General features: G+C 38.0%; 2 protein-coding genes across 2 annotated transcripts in view; one reads left to right on the forward strand and one right to left on the reverse strand.

Moving 5' to 3' along the window:
- KIAA1919 (KIAA1919 ortholog) overlaps positions 1 to 418 on the forward strand; it is a gene marked incomplete at its 5' end in the record, with an annotated part of 4,651 nt that extends 4,233 nt beyond the window's left edge. Inside the window, one exon of the mRNA XM_010072965.1 lies at positions 1 to 418. This exon is cut by the window's left edge and continues 841 nt beyond it. Within this exon, the coding sequence (XP_010071267.1) occupies positions 1 to 418 (418 nt within the window).
- Positions 419 to 4,362: 3,944 nt separating this feature from the next.
- REV3L (REV3-like, polymerase (DNA directed), zeta, catalytic subunit) lies at positions 4,363 to 22,946 on the reverse strand (the record flags this gene model as incomplete). Its single annotated transcript, XM_010072966.1, has 13 exons — positions 4,363 to 5,522; positions 8,226 to 8,435; positions 9,867 to 10,113; positions 11,010 to 11,200; positions 12,060 to 12,197; positions 13,956 to 14,070; positions 14,918 to 15,027; positions 15,666 to 15,872; positions 16,728 to 16,836; positions 17,937 to 18,181; positions 21,073 to 21,214; positions 22,080 to 22,198; positions 22,828 to 22,946. Coding segments are annotated over 13 exons (2,093 nt in total), but the record flags the coding sequence as incomplete, so codon positions are not given.
- Between the last annotated feature and the right edge of the window lie 1,812 nt (positions 22,947 to 24,758).

Consider the following 24,758-nt stretch of genomic DNA (forward strand, 5'->3'; position numbering starts at 1 on the left):
TCAAGGCAGGTTTCACCATGTTCCTGTGGTGATGTACACTGCCGTGGTGACTTCTGCAATGACCGTTGTGCTCTTCCCTCTGATGTACAAATTGGCCACCTGTCCCAGGGAGAGCGACTTGAAAGAAGTGAGTGAGAGTGAGGACCGGAAAGCTTTGTTGTCAAACTCTGGGCTTAATGAGGATGAAGAGGACGAGGAGGATGCGGGAGAGTGGAACGAAGCAGACTTTGAGGTAATAGAAATGAATGACACGCTGAGAAACTCTGTAATAGAGACCTCCCGTAAGATACCAGGAGACTCTCCAGCCGAAGTCTCTCTCCAGCCCCATCTGGATGATGTATTGCACGATTCTCCAGTGGTTGCTGGTGACTCCCCTGGGAGAAAAAATGTGAATGTTGACCGGGAGAAGAATGATTAAAGTAAAAGCTGACTGTCTTCTTTTTAAAGGGAAATGCAATTGAATGTAGCTGTTCTTGTAAAGTGGTTCAAGAATCCTTTCATAGTGGCGCAGAGCTCGACGTGTTCATTTCTATTTGTCTGGCCTTTTCTCCTCTTTCATTTTGAGTCTGCAGCCATGCATCTTGGGGTGGGAAGTCCACGATGATGAGCATGGGGTAATGTAATAAAATGTATAGACTACACCAAAAAGGTTAAACCATGAGACATTTTCTAAATATGAGGCATGCATTTCAGTAATAGGTGCTGTAGTAAGAACTAACTAGGAAAGAAGGGGACTGCTCAGACCACTTGCTTTTTTGGGGTGGGTGGAGGCTGCAGTTCTGAGGTGCTTAGTCATAAAATGTTTTCAGGGGAGAGAAGAATCTGTTATCTGTGATGCTGAACTTACTTTCTTATCTCATGAAAGAAGAATGTGTCTACTGCATTGAAAGTTTGTGTGTGATGTAAACCAGGAAATCAAATCAGATTTCGGGTGATGTCCGGTGGCTGTAAATCAGATAGTCTACTGGCAAACTATATAATTTCCCAGTTTTGTCACTAGGATGAGAAAAAAATTAAAAATTCATTTTTCAGAGTGGAAGCATGCCTCTGGGTCATTTAAAAGCGGTGTTATGGGAAGGGCATACAAAATGGGTCATATTAATCTGCTGTAAGGCTTAACTCTGATTTACTAGTTAAACAGTGGTGACAAATCAAAATAGTCTGAAGTACTTGTGATTGTACTTGCAATTTTAATTACTGCACTACCATTGAAATCAAGAAATGTATGAAGAAGACAAAATCATATATAAACAGATTACTTAATATACGATACTGATGTAGAGCTGTGATATTTTTAAGGTGGTTGTTTGAATTAAGGTTATAACAGCTTTTCTGGCATCCTGTGCCAAGACTTTAACATAGTGATGTGTTAAAATGAAAACTTGAGAATTAGCTAATTATTGATGAGACAATCCTTTCAGGTTGTTCTGTACAATCATGTGCCCCTTGCCAGTGGGATTGGAGCCATTTGGGTTTTTCTTTCTTTGGGTGATGACTTACAGGCAGATTCTCCCTAGAGGAGCAGCAGTGGTTTGTAGGTTCATTGCTGCTAAGCAGGAAAGGCTGGGAAGGACCAGTCATGCCAGTGAGCCCTCCCCAGGAAGAGCAAAAAAAAGCAGTAGCTGTGATGGCAATTTGTCTACTTGAAACTCCAATTTTATAGGTTATGTGATTTTTTTTTAAGGCTGTGTGATCAGATTATGCTCATCTTTGGGGTTTTTTTACTTTGCACTTTTATTAGTAATTTTTCTTGCAAAGAAGTTTAATTTACTAACAAAAGAGCTCTAGATGTAGCATAGCACAGAATTTTACATGTTCATTATATTTTCAGGTCTTTTTTGTTCCCTCGCAACCTAGAACCTCCTGGCTTTTTCCTTTCTTCTGAGAAGTTAGTAAGAAGCAGGAGTCAGCTTGTAGTGAAAAATGCATAATTTTTTTGCACCTTGCCATGTTGAAGGGCCCCCCCCTCCCTCTGCTGTCAGCATGTAAATGCCATTATGGTTTTGTCAGTTTCTTTTTTTTTTTTCTTGTGTGATGTGCACTGCTGTGGCATCTTTTCCAGTGCAATGCATGAACCTGCACTTTAAAATAGGGCCTTGTTTCACTTGCTATACAAGGGTTCTCTTCTTTGCTTAAAGTAATGGTAAAAGCTTTTAAATATCAGGCCAAATCCTGTTCCAGGTACATGCGACAGCATTTGTTCAACAGGAGTAAAAGTTCGGCTGGCTGTGTGTGTTTAGTTTCATGTGATAACAACTGAGGTGGTGACTTCAGTGAGGGCAGGTTAAGGCTGCATTTCTTCAACTTTCCTTTCCCACCTTTTTCCTCCTGCACTCCCCAGTAACTGCTTTGTGTGGGGAACACGATAACTGCTTCTGCTTTGCTTCTGTGGGAGGGCCTTGCCCCCTCCCTCCCAGCAGGCCACAGGTTTTCTTTGGCAGAAACTGGGTTTGTGCAGGACAAAGAACAAAGGATACGGAAATGGTTCTGCGGCAGCTCCCTGCTGTAACTGCAGTCCAGAGGCTGTACCTGAATGGACAGCGATATAAAAAAGTTTCCCCATACCTGAGATCATGTTGCCAGAAGAAAACTAGTTTAAGAACTGCACCTGGCAACTAGGAAGATTTTAATAATCCTCTGTTAATATGCTGATTTTTTGGAGTGAAATTCCAAATTGGAATGTCCTGCATGTAAGATTGTTCTCAGGGATAGTTTACATGTTTTGCATAACGAAGTACTAAAAAAACCAAAAAATGTAGTGGGAAGTATGCTGTAACCTCTTTGAACCTTAGCTACTGATTGCTTATACAGACACACTTGTTTTTGTTTGTGACTAACGTCTTCCCAACAAATGTAAAAATATTGTGCAAAGATTTATTTTTTACCAGCTGTATTAATTCCTGCTTGAGTCACTTGAATTCATCTCTCTTTTCCTCCTTAAAAGCAGGAGGTCGGTGTAGTAGGAATGGAGCAACAGCCTGGAATGCCAAGGCAAGGGTGCAAAAAGCAGTGGCAGGAAGAGAGTGGAACTCATACTTAACTTGAATGGTACCGTTGAGAACCACATCTGATTGATGCATGGAGGCCTTGGCTGGATGAGGTCTAAATTTTGAGTCATTTTAGCAAGTGCTTAGAGCCTTCCCTGTCTTAATTCTGGACTCAAACTTGAAATGGAGTATACCTGCAGAACTTCTTTTCCTTATCCCCTAAAAGCATGCTATTGAAATAGCAGGGGCTGTCTTTTCATGAAAATTAAATGTTTAAAGCAGTTTAACATTAAAACAGATCTGGGATATTTCCAACAATAAGTCCAGCTCACAGCAGTTCCAAACATCCTTGATGTTCAAGGCTGTAGCTTTCCTAGTTCTTGGCTTCTGGTGTTCCTCAAGGCTTGTTTTGAGACAACAAATGTTGGTTTTTACATGTTTAAATTTCCTTACAAAGTAAATTGCTTCCTGGCACATACAGTTAAAGTGAGGATCTATTTACAGTGCTTTTTAAGTTACAGATCCTTCAGAAAGCTTAAACACTTAAACTGACATGTTATGGGTTGAAATTACAAGTAAACTGTGTTACTTTACTATTGCCTTGCTTATGCTAGAAGAGTCATCTCTGTGTTGAGGCTGAGAACTGTGGTCCATGGATGAGGTTAGAAATCTGAATTTGTTAAGAATTCTATTTTGTCCATAAAGGCAGGACTGAGTTGAAGATGAGCACTTGCCCATTTACTCCAGTGTTAAAAGTAACCTCTTGCAGTTAAGCGTCATTTAGTATTTTTATTTATCCCTGAAGCACTGCCAAATGCTGGATCCTACCACAAGCTAACACATTAGTCATGGCATTTGCACTTCTGTACGTGACCACTGCTAGAATGCAGGAGTAGACAAAGGTTGTGCCTTGGTGGTTTTTTTTTGTTATTTTGCATAAAAGGGCATTTCAAGCTGTGTCTGTTCTATTATATATTGAATAGTTTTTATTCTGTGTGGTGTGGGTTTACATTGTACTGTATAATGTGAAAGTTAACAGACCGACTTCTATCTTGAATGTAATAAATTCTTAACTGAAGAAGGCACTCAGGTTCCTTGATGTAAATAAAGTTTTCTTCTATTTTTCAAAGCTACTCTGGACTTCCAAATTTAAAAGTTACTCATATTTTGACTAATGGAAATGTTTCTCTTCTGGTTTGGGGAAGGCCTCCAAGAATTGATACCAGGGCTTTAGATCCCAAAGCTTAAGCTGGAAACTGAATTGTGCATCATTCTTAACTCTTACTTGAGCAGTCTTGGTTACATTACTATTTGTGTGCAGATGAGGGAAACAAAGGTGTCTGCAATCGAGGGTAAATCTAAAAAAAGCATAGAATTTTTACCATATCATTTTATTCAACTTTAATATGGTTTCCATTATTAACTTCTAAAACAAAATGATTTCCAGTTTAGAAAACAATGCACTGACCACATAATTCCTTTTTGATTTTATACAGTTATACAAATATTCTAAATACACATTTTGTCAAGATGGTGGCAAATAAGATTTAACTGTACAGTACATAAGGAAAGAAAATATTTGAAGCATATTTAGAAGCAATAGAAATGTCTATACAAAACAAGCAAAAATGGAATAAAATTTTATATTTAAAGTATTGCAACAGTCCCACAGGTTTGTAACAAAAATGTCTTTGCACAGTTCCTCACAATGCCCCATTAATAGCTAAAGCAAGACAGCAATTTTTAGAAAATAATGTTTCAAAATGCTACACATGGTAACTACTGCTTGCACAGTCTGATCAAAATAACAATCTACTTGGAATCAAGCAAAACCTAGGAGGAGATATACCAACCAACTTTAAAATTATCTGTATAAAAGTCATTGCACATTATTTTACTCAGTTGTTTGAAAAGTAAAAAAGTGTATTTACAAAATATTTCGCAGACAAAATTATAAAGTGAATGGATAATATATAAGTAACACGTCTTGATACTGACAGTCCAAGAACACACACTAATGGTTTCATCGTTTCAAGAGGTTTTCAGTGCTCCTTCCTCCAGGAAGTAAACTTGACTTCTACTTTGAAATGGATTTACAAGATGTTACACATAGCTATTCCAACATCAGCATTATAAAACAGTATGTTAGAAACATGAAAGAAAGAAGAAATTTGTACATCTTAAAAAGTGAGCTATTCGTAGATCAACAAATGTTTTTCTGTTTTTTTAATTTAGTTAGGATAAGCGTTCATTATTCTTCAGATAATAAACCCAACAGTTAAAATGGAAATCCTGGACTAGATGAGAATCGAAAAAGCACCATGCACAATAGTCTTAGTGTGGTAAACATTGAAAAAAAAAAAATAGCACCTGGAATCCTGTAACACAGATCATTTAAAACTGGTCAAGTAGCTGGCGAAGATACGGTGCCTTTGACAGTTCTCTGCTTACTCTGGACAGCTTGAAGAGTACTGGACAGTTGAGGGAGACACACTGGATCTGTCGATCAAAGCAGCCTGTACAGTTCTTGCATATCTAGGTGACATATAAAAAAGCAAACATTATTTTAAACTTAACACAAGCAAGGCCTGAAGCACTTGGGACTACTAAGTCCTCAGCACTCTATCATCAGCAGAACAGGCACAGCCCCACCAGCACCACAAGCTCTTCCCCAACACAGAGGATCCAGAGCAAGCTCCTTTCTCTCCTCCAGCCTCTCCTGCTGCTGCCAGACTGCTCATGTGCTGCTGGTGCCCGGCTGGCGGGCATCGCCCACATGAACTGGGCAGAGATCAACAGCTTGACTGTACAGCTCGGGTTTCAGTCCTGGTAACTTCTGCGTGCTTGTGGTGGTGCTTGGAAAAATAAGGTAAATAAATTGAGTGGATTTAAGTGAGGCAGTGTGTCATATTCATGACAAACTCACCCTGTGTAAAAGTTCCCTCGTGAAAAAAGACAAAACTCTTATTTTTCAGTTATTCTCTACACAAGAAAGGAACTTAATACTACTCCTGTTTCAAGATAAGCTTCAACTAGAGTTTAACCTTCCACATCATAGTTAATCAATCCTAGGACAGAAACAAACAGGCAGACAGGCTCCACTGCTCTCCTTCATGGAACTACTTGTTAATGTGGTTAATGCTGCTTGAAAATACTTTTAACATGAGATCCCTGAATGGAATAAAACAGCAGCAGGCACGTTTTTTTCCAAAAGTAGTTACCTTTAGAAAACTAAAGTCTCCTGCTTTGCTCTTTTATTTTTAATCCTTTCCAGTATCTGCCACCCCCAACAGTTTTTCCAAAACCTCAGAAATTTGCTTCCAACTACACATGTTTTGTAACATCAAAAGGTTAAAAAAATCTTACAGAATCATAGAATCACTCAGGTTGGAAAAGACCTTTAAGACCATCAAGTCCAACTCCTAGCCTAACACTGCCAAGTCCACCACTAAACCATGTCCCCAAGCGCCACCTCTACACGTCTTTTAAATACCTCCAGGGATGGCGACTCCACCACTTCCCTGGGCAGCCCGTTCCAGTGCTTAACAGCTTTTCAGTAAGCCAAAAGCAGAAATTAAACACACTTGCTGGACTTATCTTGCTGTTTGCATAGTTTGAACAACAAGTCAAAATCATATCCTTTGCTTTAAAATTTGTTCTTTTCCTTCTTTCCATGTTAAAATTATCTGGGTACCAGTGACCCTCTCAACTATCAGCACTGAATCCCTGCAGACCAGAAACTCAAACTGACAATAGCTGGAGAGGAGCAGCTCCTCTCAGCCAAGTCCCACACAGCAGCACCTCAGAGGATACCAGTCCTCTGACCTGCCACTGTAACCAAAAAGAACAGGATTTAAATGGTTCATTCCAGGTTTGTAACCACTGGAAGAACCTGAGGAATAAGTCTACCCTACTTCTTTCAAAAGAGGCCGTGGCTGGTTTGAACACAAGGGACCAAACTACATGGTACTTGAGCCATTTTCTAAGTTCAGTTTGCGTAGAGTGGAGAAGCCTATGGCCTTAATCTATGGCGTGTAATTTTTAAGTGTGTTTTAAAATGTACAATTCAATGTCATATCCGTTTTCTGCTGGCTCTGACATGTTTATCATCTAGGAGGGCCAGAATTTCAGCTGTGAAGGCCACACACATCTTCATAACGAAGTAAGATAGATGCTCCTACAGAGAGGTTGAGCCATCAAACACAGACTAGAATGGGATCCCTGGCCTTGCTGACCTGCTGCGTGTTGCAGGGACAAGAGAATGTTCTGATCAAACCCACTGATCCTTTCGTGGGGCTGGACTGATCTGCAAGTTCTGATTCATCCCAGAACAAAGGCAATGTAAAAGGTTCAGAGCACCACAGGAAAACTGCAGAACACGCATCACCTTCTTTTACTGCCATTTACAATACAGATCAGAGCAAGTATTACAAAATAGAAAGAAACAAGTCCACACCTTAGCAATGCAATATTTATGAAGAGTGAATGAATTATAATGGTTTTCTAGCAACAAAGCCCCATGGGAACCTATCAAATCAATGCCTAGACTACAAGAACATTTATATCCCTGCAATTCAGACAAGTCTTTAAAATGATTCACATGCTAGTGCTAAAAATAAATTTTAACAAAAATATTTATTAATTATAAAATATGACAATATGAAAATTAGGTGAGGATATGCATATGTTTCTGCCTGGGGAGCCATTCTGCTTTGCTAAAATATATTTGTGAGCACAGTCAGCTACCCTCTTAATTGGCTTCTGGCTCAAGGGAAAAAAAACCAGCTTGGAAAATTCCTATCGAGAGGAAAGGTAAAAACTCCCACGCTAAAACACATACACATTATGCATCATAAATAAATAAATTTTCTGGGATAAACACTTTTGTTACTAGAACATCATCAGTTATTTTAGTACAAAAAAGGTGAATCTTTCAGACTTTTACAACTCTCCATCCCTGTCATAAAAAGGCAAACCATGTCAGACACTCTTGAAGAAAAGGAGAGAAGCATCTTCTGTTCTGATCCCCACCCCCCCGCCTTCAGTTTTATGCAGAGCTAAGGGGAGTAACAGCTGCTACGCTGCCTGCAACAGCAATGGGAAAAGCAAACAAGCTGTAACTCGTCTCACACCTGGACTGTACTTCCCATTTCTGTTGAGGGTATTCAGTAACATGCTGCTTTGAAATTTCAGCCTTTGTCTTTGTCTGACAGACATCTGGCAATGCTTTAATCATACCTTGACCAGCTGTTCTTGCTTACGCTCCAGCTCTCGGATTTCTTGGTTGAGAATCACTGCCACATGCTGTGGCTGGCTTCTGCATTTATTACAGATCCCATACTGGGTCAGTTCATCACACACAGGACAGTGTAAGGTTGTGAAATACTGTGAGATTGTGCCTTTGCGTCCTTCTAGCTCACTGTGGGCAGCCGAGGCAGCTTTTTGAATCTGTAAAAAAAAATGTAACAATGAACTTTTAAGAGAGCAGCTTGCCTTATTCCTAGATTACCCTATTTTTTTTTTCTAAAAGGAATATGAAAGGGCAATGCAGCCTGCAGGGCACGGGTTCACACAGAAATCATTAGCATGGATTGCACCACTCTGAGGAGCGCAGCACTTGCCCTGAAGTGATAACACTGAACTGAGTCCACCCACACCTATTTCACTGGGAAGCTCACCAGAAAAGAAGAGTAAACAACTAAATTCTCAGTCACATGCTAAATTCCCAGTCTCATCTCAGACTCCACCTCCTGCAGTTGTTTCTTTGTAGGTGCTGATCTACTTCACATCCAAACGTGCCCTGGCTGCAGCCCCAGTGGCTGCCTTCTGGATCCTGCCTCCCCTTGAGTTTCTGTGCTGGCGCAGTCCTGGTCACGGAGCTGCCACTGTCCTCTGGTCCGTGGCTGTAGCTCACGCGCTGATTTCCCCAGACAAAGCTCTACCACTGCCCCCTCGCCCAGGGAAGTTTATTCTCTGCAGTTGCTCCTGCTGCTGCCTGACTTGTGCTTTGTGCTTATCCTTCACTCTCCTGCTTCAAACACCCAGCTGCTCCGCTCCCTATGACCTCCTCGGTGCTCCCTGGCCTTGCAGAAAGTCCGGGCTCTTTTTGCCTCTTTAGAGCAGCTTGTTGGAGATAAGGTGAATTTCACAGTGCCATCAGAAAGGTAGAAAAAAGAAGCAGAATTGAAGTCAGTCAAGGCTATATTAAAAGTCTGCAGTGGGAAAAATGATGTACTACTACGCTGCTGAAGTCTATGCTAAGCAGAGTAACCCAACAACGCAAATAGCCTATCTTTCACCATCCTTTTTTGTCAGGGGAATCACAAACTAAAATCCAACTATCTAACACTTCTCTTCCTGCATGTCAATGATTTCTTTAACTTTTAGGAAAGGCAGTTTTGGATACAATTAGTTTAAAATTTCTGGTGATACAGATTTTTAAAAAAGTGTTCCTGCTGCTGGGGTGCTGCCACCTTTTCTATAAAGAGGAAAGATCTTCAGAACATCTTGGAAAACAGGAGTTCCAACATCTACTACAGAGAGATTTAAAAGGTGGTACAGCCAGATAGATGCATATAAAAGTACAGCTAAAAATATACAGGTATGGCAAAATATTCTTTAAATTATAGAAGGGGTCAGAAAATAGAAGATGACAGTGTGATCAATCCTGCACAGAAGGGTGGTCAGAAAAAAAAAATTATTTACTAAGTGAAAAAAACATACACAGAAGATCTAAGGTCTGCATGTTTGGGCATCAAACACTACCTTGTAAAATAACCTTTGCTGTTGCCTCCTATAAGCTTCATTCCATTAAAAGTTGCGGTAAAACCAAACACTGTATAGATGCACTGTGTTTGCAATCTGTTTTCAAACACTTACCCGTGGCAACTCATGGTACCAGCTGAAGACATCTATGCCAATAAGTGAGAACACCCGAGCCAGCGGTGGCAGAATTTGTTTGGTAATATAGTAGGTAGCATTCAGCCGCAGGTTGGGATCCTGCAGGACCTCAATGGGCCGCCTCACCAGCTGTATCAGGGGCAGTCCGGGCATGCCGTACACAATGACGTAGGGCACTCGCTCCCCAACTCGTGGTTCAGAGCGACGGTCGTAGGCAAGCATTCTCCTGTTTAAAAACAGCCTTTATAATGCATCCAGAGACAAATTCATAGTTCTTTCATTTGCTTGTAAACTTCCCCATCTGATTATATTAGCAGCTCTCCAGACTACTGAAGTTAGTGTCTACTATGAAGCACAGGACCAAGTTGTTCCATTTATAATTTGTCTCATGATCAGACTCAATTTTTAGAACTTGGAACATGAGCCCTAAAGATATGTTCTGTTTCAGGTCACTTGGGTGTGCATACAGATTGCCTTCTAGCTATCCTGTCCTTAATGAAATATTTTACTAAAGAGCAGCCAGGCTACTAAAAAGAGCTCAAGTACCCAGAAAGCAAAGGACAATTCAATTTGAAGCAGGTATCAATTGAAGACTTGAATTTTATTTTATTTCAAAAGCATGGCCTAATTTGAAGACCTTTTCTATTAAGCGAGGTGGCAATATGTGCCATATTATCTGTTACTGATCAACAACATCAACAGGATGAAATATTAAATAAAGTACTTTGCAAAAAATGAAAAATCATGACTGGTAATGTATTTCACAGCACTGAAAGACATCACTATTACAATTTTTAACATATCTAATATCCGTGAGTAGATGGGCAATCCTGGATAGTCAAGCCCTTGTATAAAACCAAAAGCTTAAGTAACAGCACTGAACGTATCGTATCATTACAGTGACCTGACAAAGAGACTTTACTCTTGCTCATGTGTGGCTCTTTCCAGGACTACAAAGTGGCTTTCTAAGACTTTTTGCTGCCTGATCTCTCTTCACATGCAGAAGACAGAGCCAAATGCTGCAATAATATCTGAAGGTGACATCTTACTGCTACCCATAACTTGGCAGTACAAAGGTCAAGAGAAAAAATATCTATGATTAGCAGTTCTTAATTTCATTACCTGGTGATTTCCAGGGCTGGTACACAGGACCCAGGTCTGTAAGCCGAGCTCCCTCTGTACTCTTTTGCAAAGATGAAGTCTTGCATGCTGGCTTTTCCTTCCAGTAACTTCATGCATTGATTCTGAACGTACTGTTTGATCTGACTTATGTCCCGTGTTTCAAATAGCAGCTTGATAGAACACTCAAGTATCTTTACAATCAAAGGAGAAAGGTGAGAAAAACACGTATGTTTAACTAAAAATTAATTCCAAATAATTCAGTAAATTATATGGAAATATTAATACACTGCTTAGAAAGTAAACTAGAATGTTACTATGCCAACAGGTTACATTCTCTTCCACTCAAAGACATTCATAAACACATTACTGGACAACTTTTTCCTCAATTTGACACATCTTTCATGACATTATCCATACTCTGGCACTAAGACTCTTTCAACAATTACAGAGGTTTTCCAGAGTATGAGAGATGCTTTTCCCCATAAACTATTTTGCCATTCTGAGCGCCTCAGCAAACAAAAGAATTTGGATTAAAAAGAAAAATGGAAGTAAATCCTCCTAAGTGGCTACCTGTCTTACTGGCATAAATTTGTTTTGACTTGATTAAGAACAAGAGCCTTTTCTTTTTAACCCCTGCAATACACAGCTTAAAGTAAACAGGTAAGGAAGTTTATTTTAAATTAATTCTTAGCTAAACTAAATTTATGAAAGTGAGGTATTTAGCAGGCACATCAGTGTGCCTCACTCATTTTGGACCCATACTTACTTCCAGTTAAAGTGACCTGGATCTAGAATGGCTTTGTAGAGAACTTACATGGGGCTGAGGGCTTTTTATGGGTTTTTTAGGGTCTGAAAGATAGTAGTTAAGATGGAAAGTACAAGTCCTTGTAAAGGCGTGCAAGATCTTCAATTTATCTTTCAATTACCTCATACAAAAACAGATGAAGTCTCAGGCAACTCACAAGGACTAGAAACTGAGAAAGGACAAATATACAATGAAATAACAAAATACTATAATTTCAGCTAGGAAGAAATGCGCGAGTATTTTACCTTGGAAACAGCAGGACAGGAGTCCCTTCGGACTGTCTCTATGCCTTTTGCATCAAATACTGGGTCCTTCTGGTCCAGTGTTTCATACATGTAACCCACGTACCTCTTCTTAGTTTGCAGGACACATGGCAAGTAAACCTGGAGTATTTAGAAAGAAGATAGCCCAATCTGCCATGTGTTGGGAAAATAAGGTGGCTTTGAACACAGAGGGTTTCCCAAGGAATACTTTGCTTTGTTGTTTGCTTTTGTGGTTTTATTTTTTATTTTTAAATTTTTAAATAATTAAAACTAATAAACAAGATCAGAGGACTGATAAAGGATGGCTAAGGAAGCTGGGATTCAGTGGTGTTCCCTTCTTAAATCACTTTGCATTTCATCTAGCTGTAAAGGCTGAGCAACCTGAAGCTCAGAAGAAAAGTGACACACAGTGTATTTGGTTTCAAGTACCCTTACTTTTCTGCATTGAATCTGTCAGCATTTTTAATGTAACTGTATTATCTCTTCATTCTTAAAAAGACAACAACTTCATCTGAAACATCAGAGAAGAAAACTCCCAACAAAAGTAGTGGCTTTGAACTTTCTATTTTCAAACTTCATCTCATTATGAGGTGCCTAAAATCAGTTAGTATCTTGATTTGGGGAAAGCATGCTTTTTAAATGCCTGGCGAATGGTTCCCATGGTTCCCTCATGAATGGCTATTAGAGACCTGGTCCCTTTTGCTTGTATTCTCCAACCTCTCAATTCCTTCTTGATTGTGTCACTATTCCTTGACCAGTTATAAAAGAAAGAATGTGGGACAATTTCTCCCAGATAACACTACATCTTCGGGGCTCTCATGGAAGAGGGAGCAGTGAGTTTACATTTCCTCAGGCTGAAGAAGGTCCTGCACATAGTGTAGTGTTCACTTCTTGAACAGATGTTCCAGCTTTCAGATATTTGTCTCTTCCAGTGCTAGGAAACTACCCTAGGAGAGTACTCAATATTTTGACCCATGGATGAATAAGGGCACTTGAAGTGAAGCACTCAGACATCTTCTCAAGTATATCCTTGCACCTGGTATTTTTTTCTGGCTAATTACTCCTTCAGCTTAATGACAAAGAATTGCCTCAAAGTGGGAAGGGTCTCTGTATTAGTCAGTGAGGAAAAGCTGCCATGCCTTCGACAGTCATTCAGACTTTTCTTCCTAATATTTTTATACTGCATTTTCCATGAAAAATGGCAATTTGCTTACAAATTCTGATTGAACCTGTTGAGTCAGGTATCTAATTTGAAAATATCTAGAGCACTTGAACTGATTGCTAATGAATTTCCAATGATAAAATTCCACCAAAATTAGTATCACATTGCCTTGCTCTTCTATAAAAGGCTTATTTTCGTTAATAGTTCTTCAAAAAGCCTACTGAATGGATTTTTACGTTTTTCATTTTATATATGTATCACACGGACATATCCTGAAGTGTGCTAATGCTGGCTGAAGAATAAATACCAGGCTTGTAGTTAAGGCACTGGAATCACTTCAAGGGATGGTGTGCATTTTCTCTACCAAGTTGCAGATGTTGGCGTGATTATATTTACATAATAAAAACTGAGGGACACATTTCCAAAAACTGATGAGACAGGAATTTCAAATTGCCTGGTGCTGCTGCTCAACAGGCCACCAGGCATCCTGATGTGAAAGTAGGATTTCTTTTTGCTGTTCATGCTGCAGCGCTCCCTGTGACAAGGTCCCTGAGGCATTAAGGAGCTTGCAATATACCTGCAGAAGCAGTACAGCACACGATTGTTCGACTGTTATATATCCTTATGCTATGTCAGTGTCCAGAATATTTTTTTTTTTTTTAAGGATAACAATGTTTTCACCCAACACACTTGAAGCAAAATATTTTTCCTTTTACCTTTTCAAACTTCAGTTTAACAGGTTTGGGGTTTGTTGCTGTTACAGCTTCAGCAATTTCTTGACCAATCTTAAAAGACTGCTCCTTTGTGGCTCCTTTTAAGAGTACAAACATGCTACAAGAAATCAGACATAGGAAATAAGCACACATATATTCAACATAGTTCCTGAAACTTACAAGCTATAGTTTCCCGGTGGCAAGGCAGGGATGTTGTTATCAACTCTGTTCCTTTCCTTCATCTAGAAAGGCCAAAAACCTGAGAAACTTCAGTGTTCAGTATGAAATCAGGAGTGCCAAAGGCATGACAAATGCTGTGACTTTCTGGTGAGGCAGGCTCCCAGGAACTGCAAAACTTGAGTTTCCAGGACAGAACTGTAAAGAGCTCTGGATATGCCTTTTCTTTCTACTATGGGCAGCAACAGGATTTTACTTCCTTTCTCCAACAAAATTTTTTTTTTTTTGTCAAGCTACTATGAATTTAGTATCTCTGAAATTTCAAGTCTTTCATCAAATCTGTCTGAAATCAGTCATTGGATTCACAAGTTATTAAGGAAGGATGGCCAGACAAGCTTTGCTTCCCATGGTTGAAAAATTATCCACATCTAGCACCAGAGATATATACGCCTAAAGCACGGCTATTATTTAGATGAAAGATGACTGAGAAAGGGGAGATATTTGTATGATGTATTTCAGGAAGCCTAATCATATCTTTGTATGCTTTGGTGGCTGCTTCTGAACTGTATCCACTTCTGAATATTAAAATAATGCCTTCCTCTAAGTATCAACGTGCAACGCCTTACTATAAATATTGTATTTTTGAAAATAAAAATGGCACCAGAAACAGGCACAAAATACTAATTCGATAAGACTTCTATAATTCCCCTTTTTGAGACAAAAGAAAAGAATGCCTGTGAAGACCTACTATGATCTGAAAACATTCCAAGAAGCAGACCATTAATTACCTGTCAGTGTCACCATACACAACGTGAGCACCCCATTTTTTGGTATCATTCACCAGTTTTATAGCACGCTCCAATGTTTCTCTGGCTTTGTGGACAATACTATCCCCAACCTGCAAAGTTAAAGATAAATTGAATAACTTTAGTCTACAGCTAATCCCAATACTAGGTCTTGGTAAACTTACTCTAATTTCGCTTGATCTGTTTATGAAAATTACTATATTGAGACAATATATTTAATTTCATGGTTTAAATGCATATAATAAATAAAAAGGTTGCCTACATTACCCCAAAATAGCAACAACTAAAGGGAGAGCAATTAAATATTATTAAGAATTAAAATAAAAGAAAATTCAGTTTAAAGTTCTTTAGGCATTTGTAAGGAGCAAGACAAGATTGCTGAGGATAGTTTTCTCTAGTTTTTGGATTCTACTGTTTCCTCCTTTTATGAAAACTATGAAACAGCTACAATGTTTTATTTTATTTCTGCTATTAGAACTGTAATCTTATCTACCTTTTGAAAGAGTTCTACAGAAATGCCAACTCTAAATGCTCTTTTATGGGAAGAAGAAAAATAAGATTTTTCTTTTTTTAAAAGGATCTCAAGTTGCTGATTTTCAGTACTACAAATAAAAACCGCTTTCATTAAGCTATTTAGATTAACTATGTTTCAAATAATAATACTGTGTTATCTGCCTATACTTTATTGTCTTTTCTACAGTTTTTCTGCATTTTTATCTGCAACACTTACCTCAGTGCACGGCATTCTTCCAGAAAAACTAGCAGCAGTATAACCAAATGTAAAATTAGCTATATATTTAAGACCCAACTGACGAGCTTCAAGCATTCGAGTTATAGCCTTGTCGTGCTTATAAGCCTTCATTGACTGTTTCACCATTATCCTAGTCTTCAAGATTTCTTCTAGCATTCTTGGCAGTACACCCTTTCTTACTGAAGGCTGCCATAAAGGGAACAAAGAAAAAAATTATGTTAAAAAGCCCAACCTAACCAGTTAGGAGTAAAAGCAAAACCCAGAACTGTTGGATAATCACTGTTAAGAAGACAAATTAATTAGCAAGATGCCCTAGGCACCAATGGTTTGGCTCTTTCCACAATTACAAGCAACCTAGAATACTGGCAAAGTTCTTAAGGGCAGGGTAAATATATTTTTGTTCTTTGTTTTCGTCAGCCCTGCTAATGCAATGTTTAGATAACCTTATTAACTGAAATAGGACTTCACTGAACTGTTAATTCTCAAAATGTTAAACGCTAAAAGAATATTATATTTTTAAAATTCTGCAAGTATTCTTTAATTAAAATTTTTGTTTCACATTACATACATGTATGCTGATGATTGGCTAATTATTTGTAAGAACTCCAGGCCATATCTATTAATTCATTACAAATCAGCCAGCAGTACAAAAAAAACCCCATAAAATGAGAACAATAGAAAGCAACTCAGGGAGTTTCATCTCCCAAACCATGACACTTTTTCTAGGAAAGCATTCTGCTAAACAGGCAGGAGATAATTACTGTTTGATCCCCAAATTGCATAAGAAAAACACAGTTTAATTAGAGATGAAATGAGCCTTCTGTATAAATGAAAGCATAAAGATGATGTTTTATTTCCTGAACTGCCAAAAGTTCAGCACTCTGACAAATATCAAAAAAACACTGGGAAATGAGAGACTGAACCTCCCTGCTTCTGTCTGCTCTTAGTGCAGCAAAATATAAACTAGAATATCAATTTGATCTTAAGCTAGTCAGCCAACAGGAGGTGAAAATGCCTGTCGCAGAGCACTAGTATCATTACCTTGACAAAAGCTACTCCACTGGGGGACACTGTGATATCATGCCTAATCTGGTAAAGTAAGTCAGGAGGTACGCTGAGAGATGTACAGCCAAATTTGAATGCATCATATCTAATAAAGAGAAAAATTAAATATGAAGACAATTCATTCATTTACAGTCCAATCAAGCAAAAGCATCAATTTGTATTAAAATGCTGATAATGCCAGCTAGGACAGAACCACAACTACCTGGTCTAGTGGAGGGTGTCCCTGGGCATGGCAGGGGGGTTGGAACTCGATCTTTAAGGACCTTTCCAACCCAAACAATTCTATGATTCTATAACTATAATCTCAGGTTTAAACAAACATAACATCATTAAAAATTTCTTAGCTATGTGCAAAAGGCCCTAGGAGTAAAGTAGTAAAAAATGTCTAAATTCCACCACGTGTAATTTATCAATTGTGTTCTGTGTAATGCATTATTTTCAAATGCTGAGTTAGTGGAGGAATGTACTCATACCGTAATCCCCTATTGGAAACCACAGAGGTTTACAAAGTAACACATTGCATGTATTTTCTTCCTACAAATTCATAATTTAAAATCAGAAGCTTAAACCTGATGGTGACAACTAGCAATCATCGCATGTATCTTCCCATTCTTCCAAATATTGTTTTATAGAGGTAATTATAATGAGCAATGAGATCTTTTTTTCCAATTAACAGAATTACTGTTAAGCTCAACAAGAGATGCTACCCAGAATAACTCATTGTCTCTTTTCGTTCTGAATAGTTAAGACCAGAGTGAATTACAACTGTTAAAAGAGAACAACAACAATTTATTAACATACAGCAGAATAATACTAGTCCAGTTTTGAAAACAGGTAGTGGATTTATATAACATTTTAATTTATTATGAAGCAATATTAAAAAGTAGCATCACCACAATAATGGAACAGGTGTACACATATGCACATATAGAGTTAATTTTTTTTAACAGAACAGAGCCTAATTGTGTATTTAATTAAAAATACATATTGATGTGTATATGTGTGTGTCTGTGTGTGCATACACATACACCCCCATCCACATGGTAGACCTTTATCACCTCTATTGTGTATCAGAAATGGTGCTATTCATACATTCCCATTGCTTCCAATGACAACCAAGGCTTCTCAGTACCTTAGAAAAGATGCTACGGAATCAAAGTTTGTGCGAAAAGAGTTACAACTTACTTTCCTAAGTTTTCAACATATCCCAGGCAGGTTGAAAAACAGTAGTTGTATGCTATCACAATGGAAGGGTATAATGACTGGAAATCTAATACAAGAACAGCATTGCTGTAGAAGCGTGATTCTGGCTCCATTATTAAGGGAACACATTGTGGGGCCTTCATTTGAGCTCGCTGCTGGATACTGGGTGTCACAGGAATATAATTCATTGGCTTTGCAATACGCAGCATCACGGACTCCACACGATACTGCAAAACAGTTTGGATATAATAATTATAATTTAAAAAATGCAGAACAAACATGAGTGCATTAAACTGAATAAATACACAATTGTATTGCCTGAATTTAAAGTACAGACAACTAGTTTTCTACAGCCATACTCTTTACTTTTAATGTATACATCACATATAGTGGATATAGTGATATGCTTCCTCATCATTTAGCCCTAATCATTGAAAATAAACTACTTCTAATTTTTATCTACGGAAAAAATAAACATCCAACAGGCTGCAACAATATATACAGATGGCCATGTAAAAGTCAGCAAACGAGCATTTGCTAAACTGTGTTTTTGTTAGACTTGCAGAACATTGAAGAAAACAAAGTATAGTACACAGTGGATAACCATTTTCCATAGGAATCTGCACAGCAATTTTATTTCAACATTTGGGAAAACAGAAATGACACGTGATTGTATAAGTTGATAATTGTGCCTCTATTTACGTGAGACATAATTGGAATGAACTTGGCAGCAAGGGAACCAAGGGAAGAATCTAAGTCAGCCCATTTCCAAAGTCCACTGCTTTGCACTGGGTATTACACTTTCTCCGTGATGATGCCACAAGTAGTATAGGAAGCATAAAGTAACAAAAAGTTTAAGAATTTTCACCTTGCTCAAGACATACGTCACATGTGGAGGCAGCAACAGGAGAAAAAAAAAGCCCTATTTATTTATTCAGTGCTTCAGTAAGGCTTTAAAAGCACTAATAGCCAGGTATTCACTGTGTCCACTCACAATAAAAACCAAAGTAGCTGAAAATTACATACATGGGTGGCAGAGGACTGAAAATTCCACAATATCAAAGAATGATCCTATATAATCCTAAAACCCTGTGCTTTGTAAGGAACTAAATCACTATCCAAAAGCTCTCTGCCTGATGCACTACATATACCTAACCTATACAGAACAATGATTGAATAATTTCTTTAACTTTGATGTTAAAAATGAACTTACAGAACTGGCAGCTTTAACAAGACCCTGCCACCTTACAAACGGGTTGGGGTTTGAAGGTGTAGTTTTGCAGCAGCAGAAGCGGCTGCCACCTTGCACTAATTGCACAGTAATTTGTGTCCAGTGATGAGCTCGGATCTGTGATGAGGTGGTTAGGGACTGCATCTAGCAAGAGCTAGTTATTTTTTTCCTAGTTTTCACCAAGTTCTTCAATCACCTGACTAATAATCCATATGCCTATGAACATCTCCTGTTAGATTTGTTTAGTCTACTATGGAATATTCAAGATAGCTTAATAAAAGAAAAAAATCGCCTTTAAAAAAGGTCTTGTAAAACTTTATGAGACATACAAAAATACGGAAAAAAGAACTTAAAATATCTGAAATCTGTTCTTAGTACTAGACCATTTTAACATATTTTTCATCTAAGGCGAAAAGGAATATCTTCATAAAAGGCAGTGATAATTCTTACAAGTGAAAAAAAATTATTTGAGGTGACTGGGATTTGTTGCAACTGCCATTTTTTCTCATCTAGAAAGTTTCAATGGAAACAAAACATACGTGCACAGAAGGAAAGAGAAAAGAACAGTCAGGATAGAAAACGCAGCATGTTTCTGTTGCTTACTCCCACTCACAGCCATTTGAGAAAACGACAGGCAGAACAGTCTTTGCGTGCAGCAATCATGACAGTTTAATCATATCTGCATTGGCAGTATGCCAATCCCACCCTCCCTGTCCTTAACTGTGCATTTCTCTTCCCTTTCTCCAACAGCGGTACTTTTCTGATAACATGGTAACGCAGACCAGGGAGCTATACTGGCAAATATCTATTGAACGCTACCACAGTTCTGCCGCCAGTGCCAACCCCTCCTCCCCAAAACACAGAGCCAGTACCAGCAAGACTGACAAGAACTTGCACTGGGTCAAGAGATGACACAGGCAACTGCAGTCAAAGGAAAAAAGGTGGCAACATTTTTAAATTGGGTTGAATTGTTAAGAAACTGCAGCTTCAGACACTCCCATTTCTGTCTGGGGTAAAACAATGTTGGTCTGCTTAGAACATTAGTTTTTAAGCTGTCTTTTTGTCCACAGAAATTGGCAAAGTAATCAATCCTGGCCAGCTCAGCTAAATGTCTATTAAAACAGAAAGCAGAAAGACGGAAGGAAAGAATAATTATGGTAGGAAAGAAGACGACAACAGAAGAGCAGACACACATCAGTGAGAGTAGTTGTCTCTTGTATCAGATGCTGTTCAGGGCTCCCGTGAAGCCATGAAACAGTCTAGTCAGTCCAGTCACTCAGAACGTGGGCAAGGGAAGCCTTTGGTCTCAAAGAAAGAGCAATGCAAACCTCTCTGTCCTGCTCCCTTTCCCTCCGATGCCAGTATCAAAGTAACAGAACTACGCACACCTTGCATGACGCATGTATTTCATAAAGCCAGAGCCTTTCTCATCTTATCATCAAATCTAACCCACAGGTTTGCTTCACAGGAAATGTCACTTAGAACATATTTGATGCAGCTTTGTCTGCCCCGGAAGAAAATAATCTCATCTTTCTAAAAAATTCTATTTCTTAATGTTTTGAAACACATTCACTTTCAGACTTATCTAAGTCTGTAAAATACCAACTCAAAGGGAAAACTTAGTGCTCCCAAAGTCAGAAGAGACTCACTGGCATTATTACATTTGGGGCACTCTATTTTTAACAGCTATTTTTAATCTCTGAGACTAACCATTCAACACATTATTACTACTTTTAGAATTGCCTTTATGTTTCAATTTCATGTTATACAAAACAGTCTTCTGTGACCTTATGAAAATATATATACTGTCTAAAAGATACTGAAGAACGAAAACATTTTGTAAAGAATATTTTGCTTTTGTGAAGTTTAAGGAAAACTAAATCTTACCTGGGAGCCTCTTGTTAATACATGTAAGAACTGAATGCCAAAAAGTCTTGCCATTTCACTTGTTCTGTCAATCAAATCCAGTTTGTCTAACAGCTGGAGATTCCCACGGACCCGGCTAACATAATGATCAACCATTTTCCATCTGTGAAAGTGAACATCTCATTATAAATGATCAGGAGAGTGCTGCTCTTTCTACTAAGAAAAATGTATTTTTATGATAGCTATATATGATACTATATCCTGGTTTCCTTACTGCCCTAAGGGATTACTGAAACAGAAACTTGAGTTTCTCTTCATCTGTTTACATGTTTTTTTTAACCGCAAGGACTTTTGTGGAAACATCCTTCTGCAGTTGAACATAAATATATAATTTCAGCACTAAACCAAGTTTTTGCCTAGTTGAAAAATATTTAACTTCTACAGAAATTGTATGTATGTCATGAATGACGTTCAGATCAGTACTCATTTTTGTGAATTATTCATATCACACAATACCAAATCACTACAAGGAGAAGTGAAGGCCAGTGTGATGTGTCTCATATAAAGGTATTTTTAAGCAGCTATAGCTACTTTCTTAACACCTTACACACTGTCTTGAACTATTTTTAAGCCTAGCTTGGTTGACATGCACTGTGAAGTAAAACAGAAACCTGACAGTTCATTAATAGGTGTTCTGATGAATAGTATATACACAAAATGAAGACCTTACGGAACTTCAAAACAGTATATTGATTCAGATGTGTTGAAATGGTAACTGAAAATTTGTTTTGCTTTTGTATACTTTAAAAAGAAAAATACACGAAGATGAAATACTGGGGGTATAACTACGCAACAGAACATAGCAGAACAGCAGAGTAAATGAGCTCATGTTGCTGCATATAGACTGTTCTAGTACCTGAGCTAAACTGATTATTTCTTCCTGTTCTGACTTTAGTTTATACCTATCTATCCAATGTTAAGAATCTGGCCTTAAAAAGAAGAAACAAAATTAATTAATCGATCATTACCTGTAGACATCGGCCTTATTATCAAACCAATCAGACAGAACTCGGAAAGTAAATAAAGGAAAACGTTGATGAAGAACATGAAAGCCCACGTTTTCAAAAGTGTAATTCATTAGATTCACCTAGAAACACACAGAGGACGTGTTAACATGCACGATGTCTTTCATAGTCAAAGAAATCTCTACTTTTCAAAAACTGCAACAACTAAATTTATTAACTTTTTTACTAGTATTCATTGTTAAAAAGGTAAACATTTACACTCAGAAGTCCCTAACTATTTACAAGGAAAGAATATCCCTCTTTAATTGAGAAGAATATGTGGAACTAAGTAGATCACAAAAATCTGGTCTGAATTTGGTCAGAATAAGATTTGTAAAGACTGAACTATTTGAGTATTAAACATAAGGTCTTAAACAGTAAAACAATAAGTCTGACAGCTTAAAATAATTTAAAGGATTTAATTTAGTAAAAGCACCATACTAGACAAATTGCTAGAACAGGTAAGTTGTTCTCAAAACCCACAAAGAAGTGAAAAGGAATATCATTAAGAAACATTACTGAAAGATAAGGGCTTCAGTAATTTACACTTCAGCAATACACAAAATCCATTCTCACAAAGTGGCAGGCTGGTCTATTTGAAAAAGTGTACAAATATAGAACAAAAAATTACATAAATTACATGAAATTTTCAACAAAGTATACAATAATTAAAAAAATCAGTAAGTCAACATTATCCTTTTCAACACATTACCTCATTTCTCATCATTCTCCAAATATTCAAGGTAATTCGCCCAACTATATTTATTTCACTCATTGTATCTGATCCGTATTCATCCACCTCAGCCGCAAATCTGTTCTCTTTCTTTTCATCTACAAACATTAAAAGAGACTACATTTAGACAAATTATAGGACAGTCAAGACCAGATCAAGCCATCCCTCTTCCAATTTGAGCTCTCTAGAAAAGAATTCATAGACTGCTACTGATTGCACAAGATTATTTATTTACCAGTCTTTCACACAATCTCTAAATAAAACTCCCCCAGGTTTTTCTGCTTTTGCACATCCCTCTGAAGGTCTTACTTCCGTTCCGTTGAAGTGCTGTCCCATAGCGAATATATTGGTTAAGCAATGCTGAATGTTGAGAGCTGGCTGCATGCACCTTAGTGCACAACATATTTTTTTTTTTTTTTAAAAGTGATTTCTGCCCTAAAGAGTTTATATCTCAAGGCTTTACTTGTAATGATCTTACATAGTTGGAACCAGGTCATCAGAGAGAAAACTCAGCACCTTGCATACAGTAAAAGCAAACCCACCGCAGTGGGAGCAGGTAGACATGACTTCTGGATAGCACAAATGGAAAGAAGTAAGTAGGAAAGAAAAATGCAGAGGCACAAGTAGCACTCTGAATCTTTCTGTAAGACAGTGGTGACTACGGTACAGGAGAGATATCCTCTTTCCCCATCCTTGGTTTTTTTTATGCCATGAAATACTACAACACAAGAGAAGACAGGCTATTTGGTATAAGTTTCTTGAAACTTTTTTTTCAGTCAACCTAAGGTTACAGTTTTGGTATTCTTTGCTGAATTCTATATAGATGCTTTTTAAAATGTACAACACAGTTTAAAATTCAATATGAAAACACACTGTATCATTTGATCCTCCAGTCCAGTCCTGTTCCTTCGTATTAGTTTAACGGAAGAGAAAGCACTTTGTAGCAATTTTCCCACAATTCTAAATCATACCCATTTTTCAACTGTTGGTGGTGTACTCTGCCACTTCTCATTTATCAGATATCCCTGTACAGTACCCTACTAATAAAAAGCAGAACATTTTGGACAGAGTCTACTGAAGTGTGGATACACAACGCCTTGCAATAAACTGAGCAATTAGTTCCTCAGACAGCCATGAAGCACATTTACTATTGAAGGCAGAAGTAAAAATTGCTGAAATTCCGCAGAACTGCTGTGACACAACATAATACGGACTAACTTCCTATATCGAACTCTCAAATGTGTATCATATCATCAAAATATGATTAAGAAAACCTATTTCTCATTCACTGACCTTACCAATAAACCACAGCACCTGGACAAAAATTTAGCAGACCTTTCATACACTTTATCAAAACCTTTTTAACCTCCTTATTGTTTCAGATTTTTAAGGAGGAAAAAAAATAGCAATTTCTCTTTTCATGTTTGGATGGAAAAAAAGCCCCACAAGCAGCAATGTTTTTTCTTCTGCTTTTCTTCATTTCCACATGCTGGACCTCCTGTGAAAGTGAGGAACTTACCATTTCCACACCCCCCCTCCCTCCCCAATTTTTTTTATTGGAAGCAGAAACTATAAGTCAATTTTGCTTTCTGCAGTGTCATCCTAGTTCTCTTTTGACTTGTTTAGGAGATTCCGTAGTTTCTTAAGTTCGCTTCCTGTCTTGCTGGTAAAGACAAGCAACTAAGTATACTGCGGTCACAAAAGAGACCCACTGCCTCGATGAACAAGAGTCTCTGCATGTAATAAGCACTGCAAAAATTACACAAATCTGTAGTACTCTGCAACTGGTGTGGGGAACATATCACCACGACCATGTGAATCTCTTCAGAAACGAAGCTGTTAAGAAGCAGAACTGGACATTCTTCCTGTCTTTCAAGAACATGAGGTGAAATAAAAAGAAGTCTCCTCTC

This window comes from Pterocles gutturalis, unplaced genomic scaffold (genome assembly GCF_000699245.1).
Source record: "Pterocles gutturalis isolate BGI_N339 unplaced genomic scaffold, ASM69924v1 scaffold47287, whole genome shotgun sequence".
Taxonomy (NCBI): Eukaryota; Metazoa; Chordata; class Aves; order Pterocliformes; family Pteroclidae; genus Pterocles; species Pterocles gutturalis.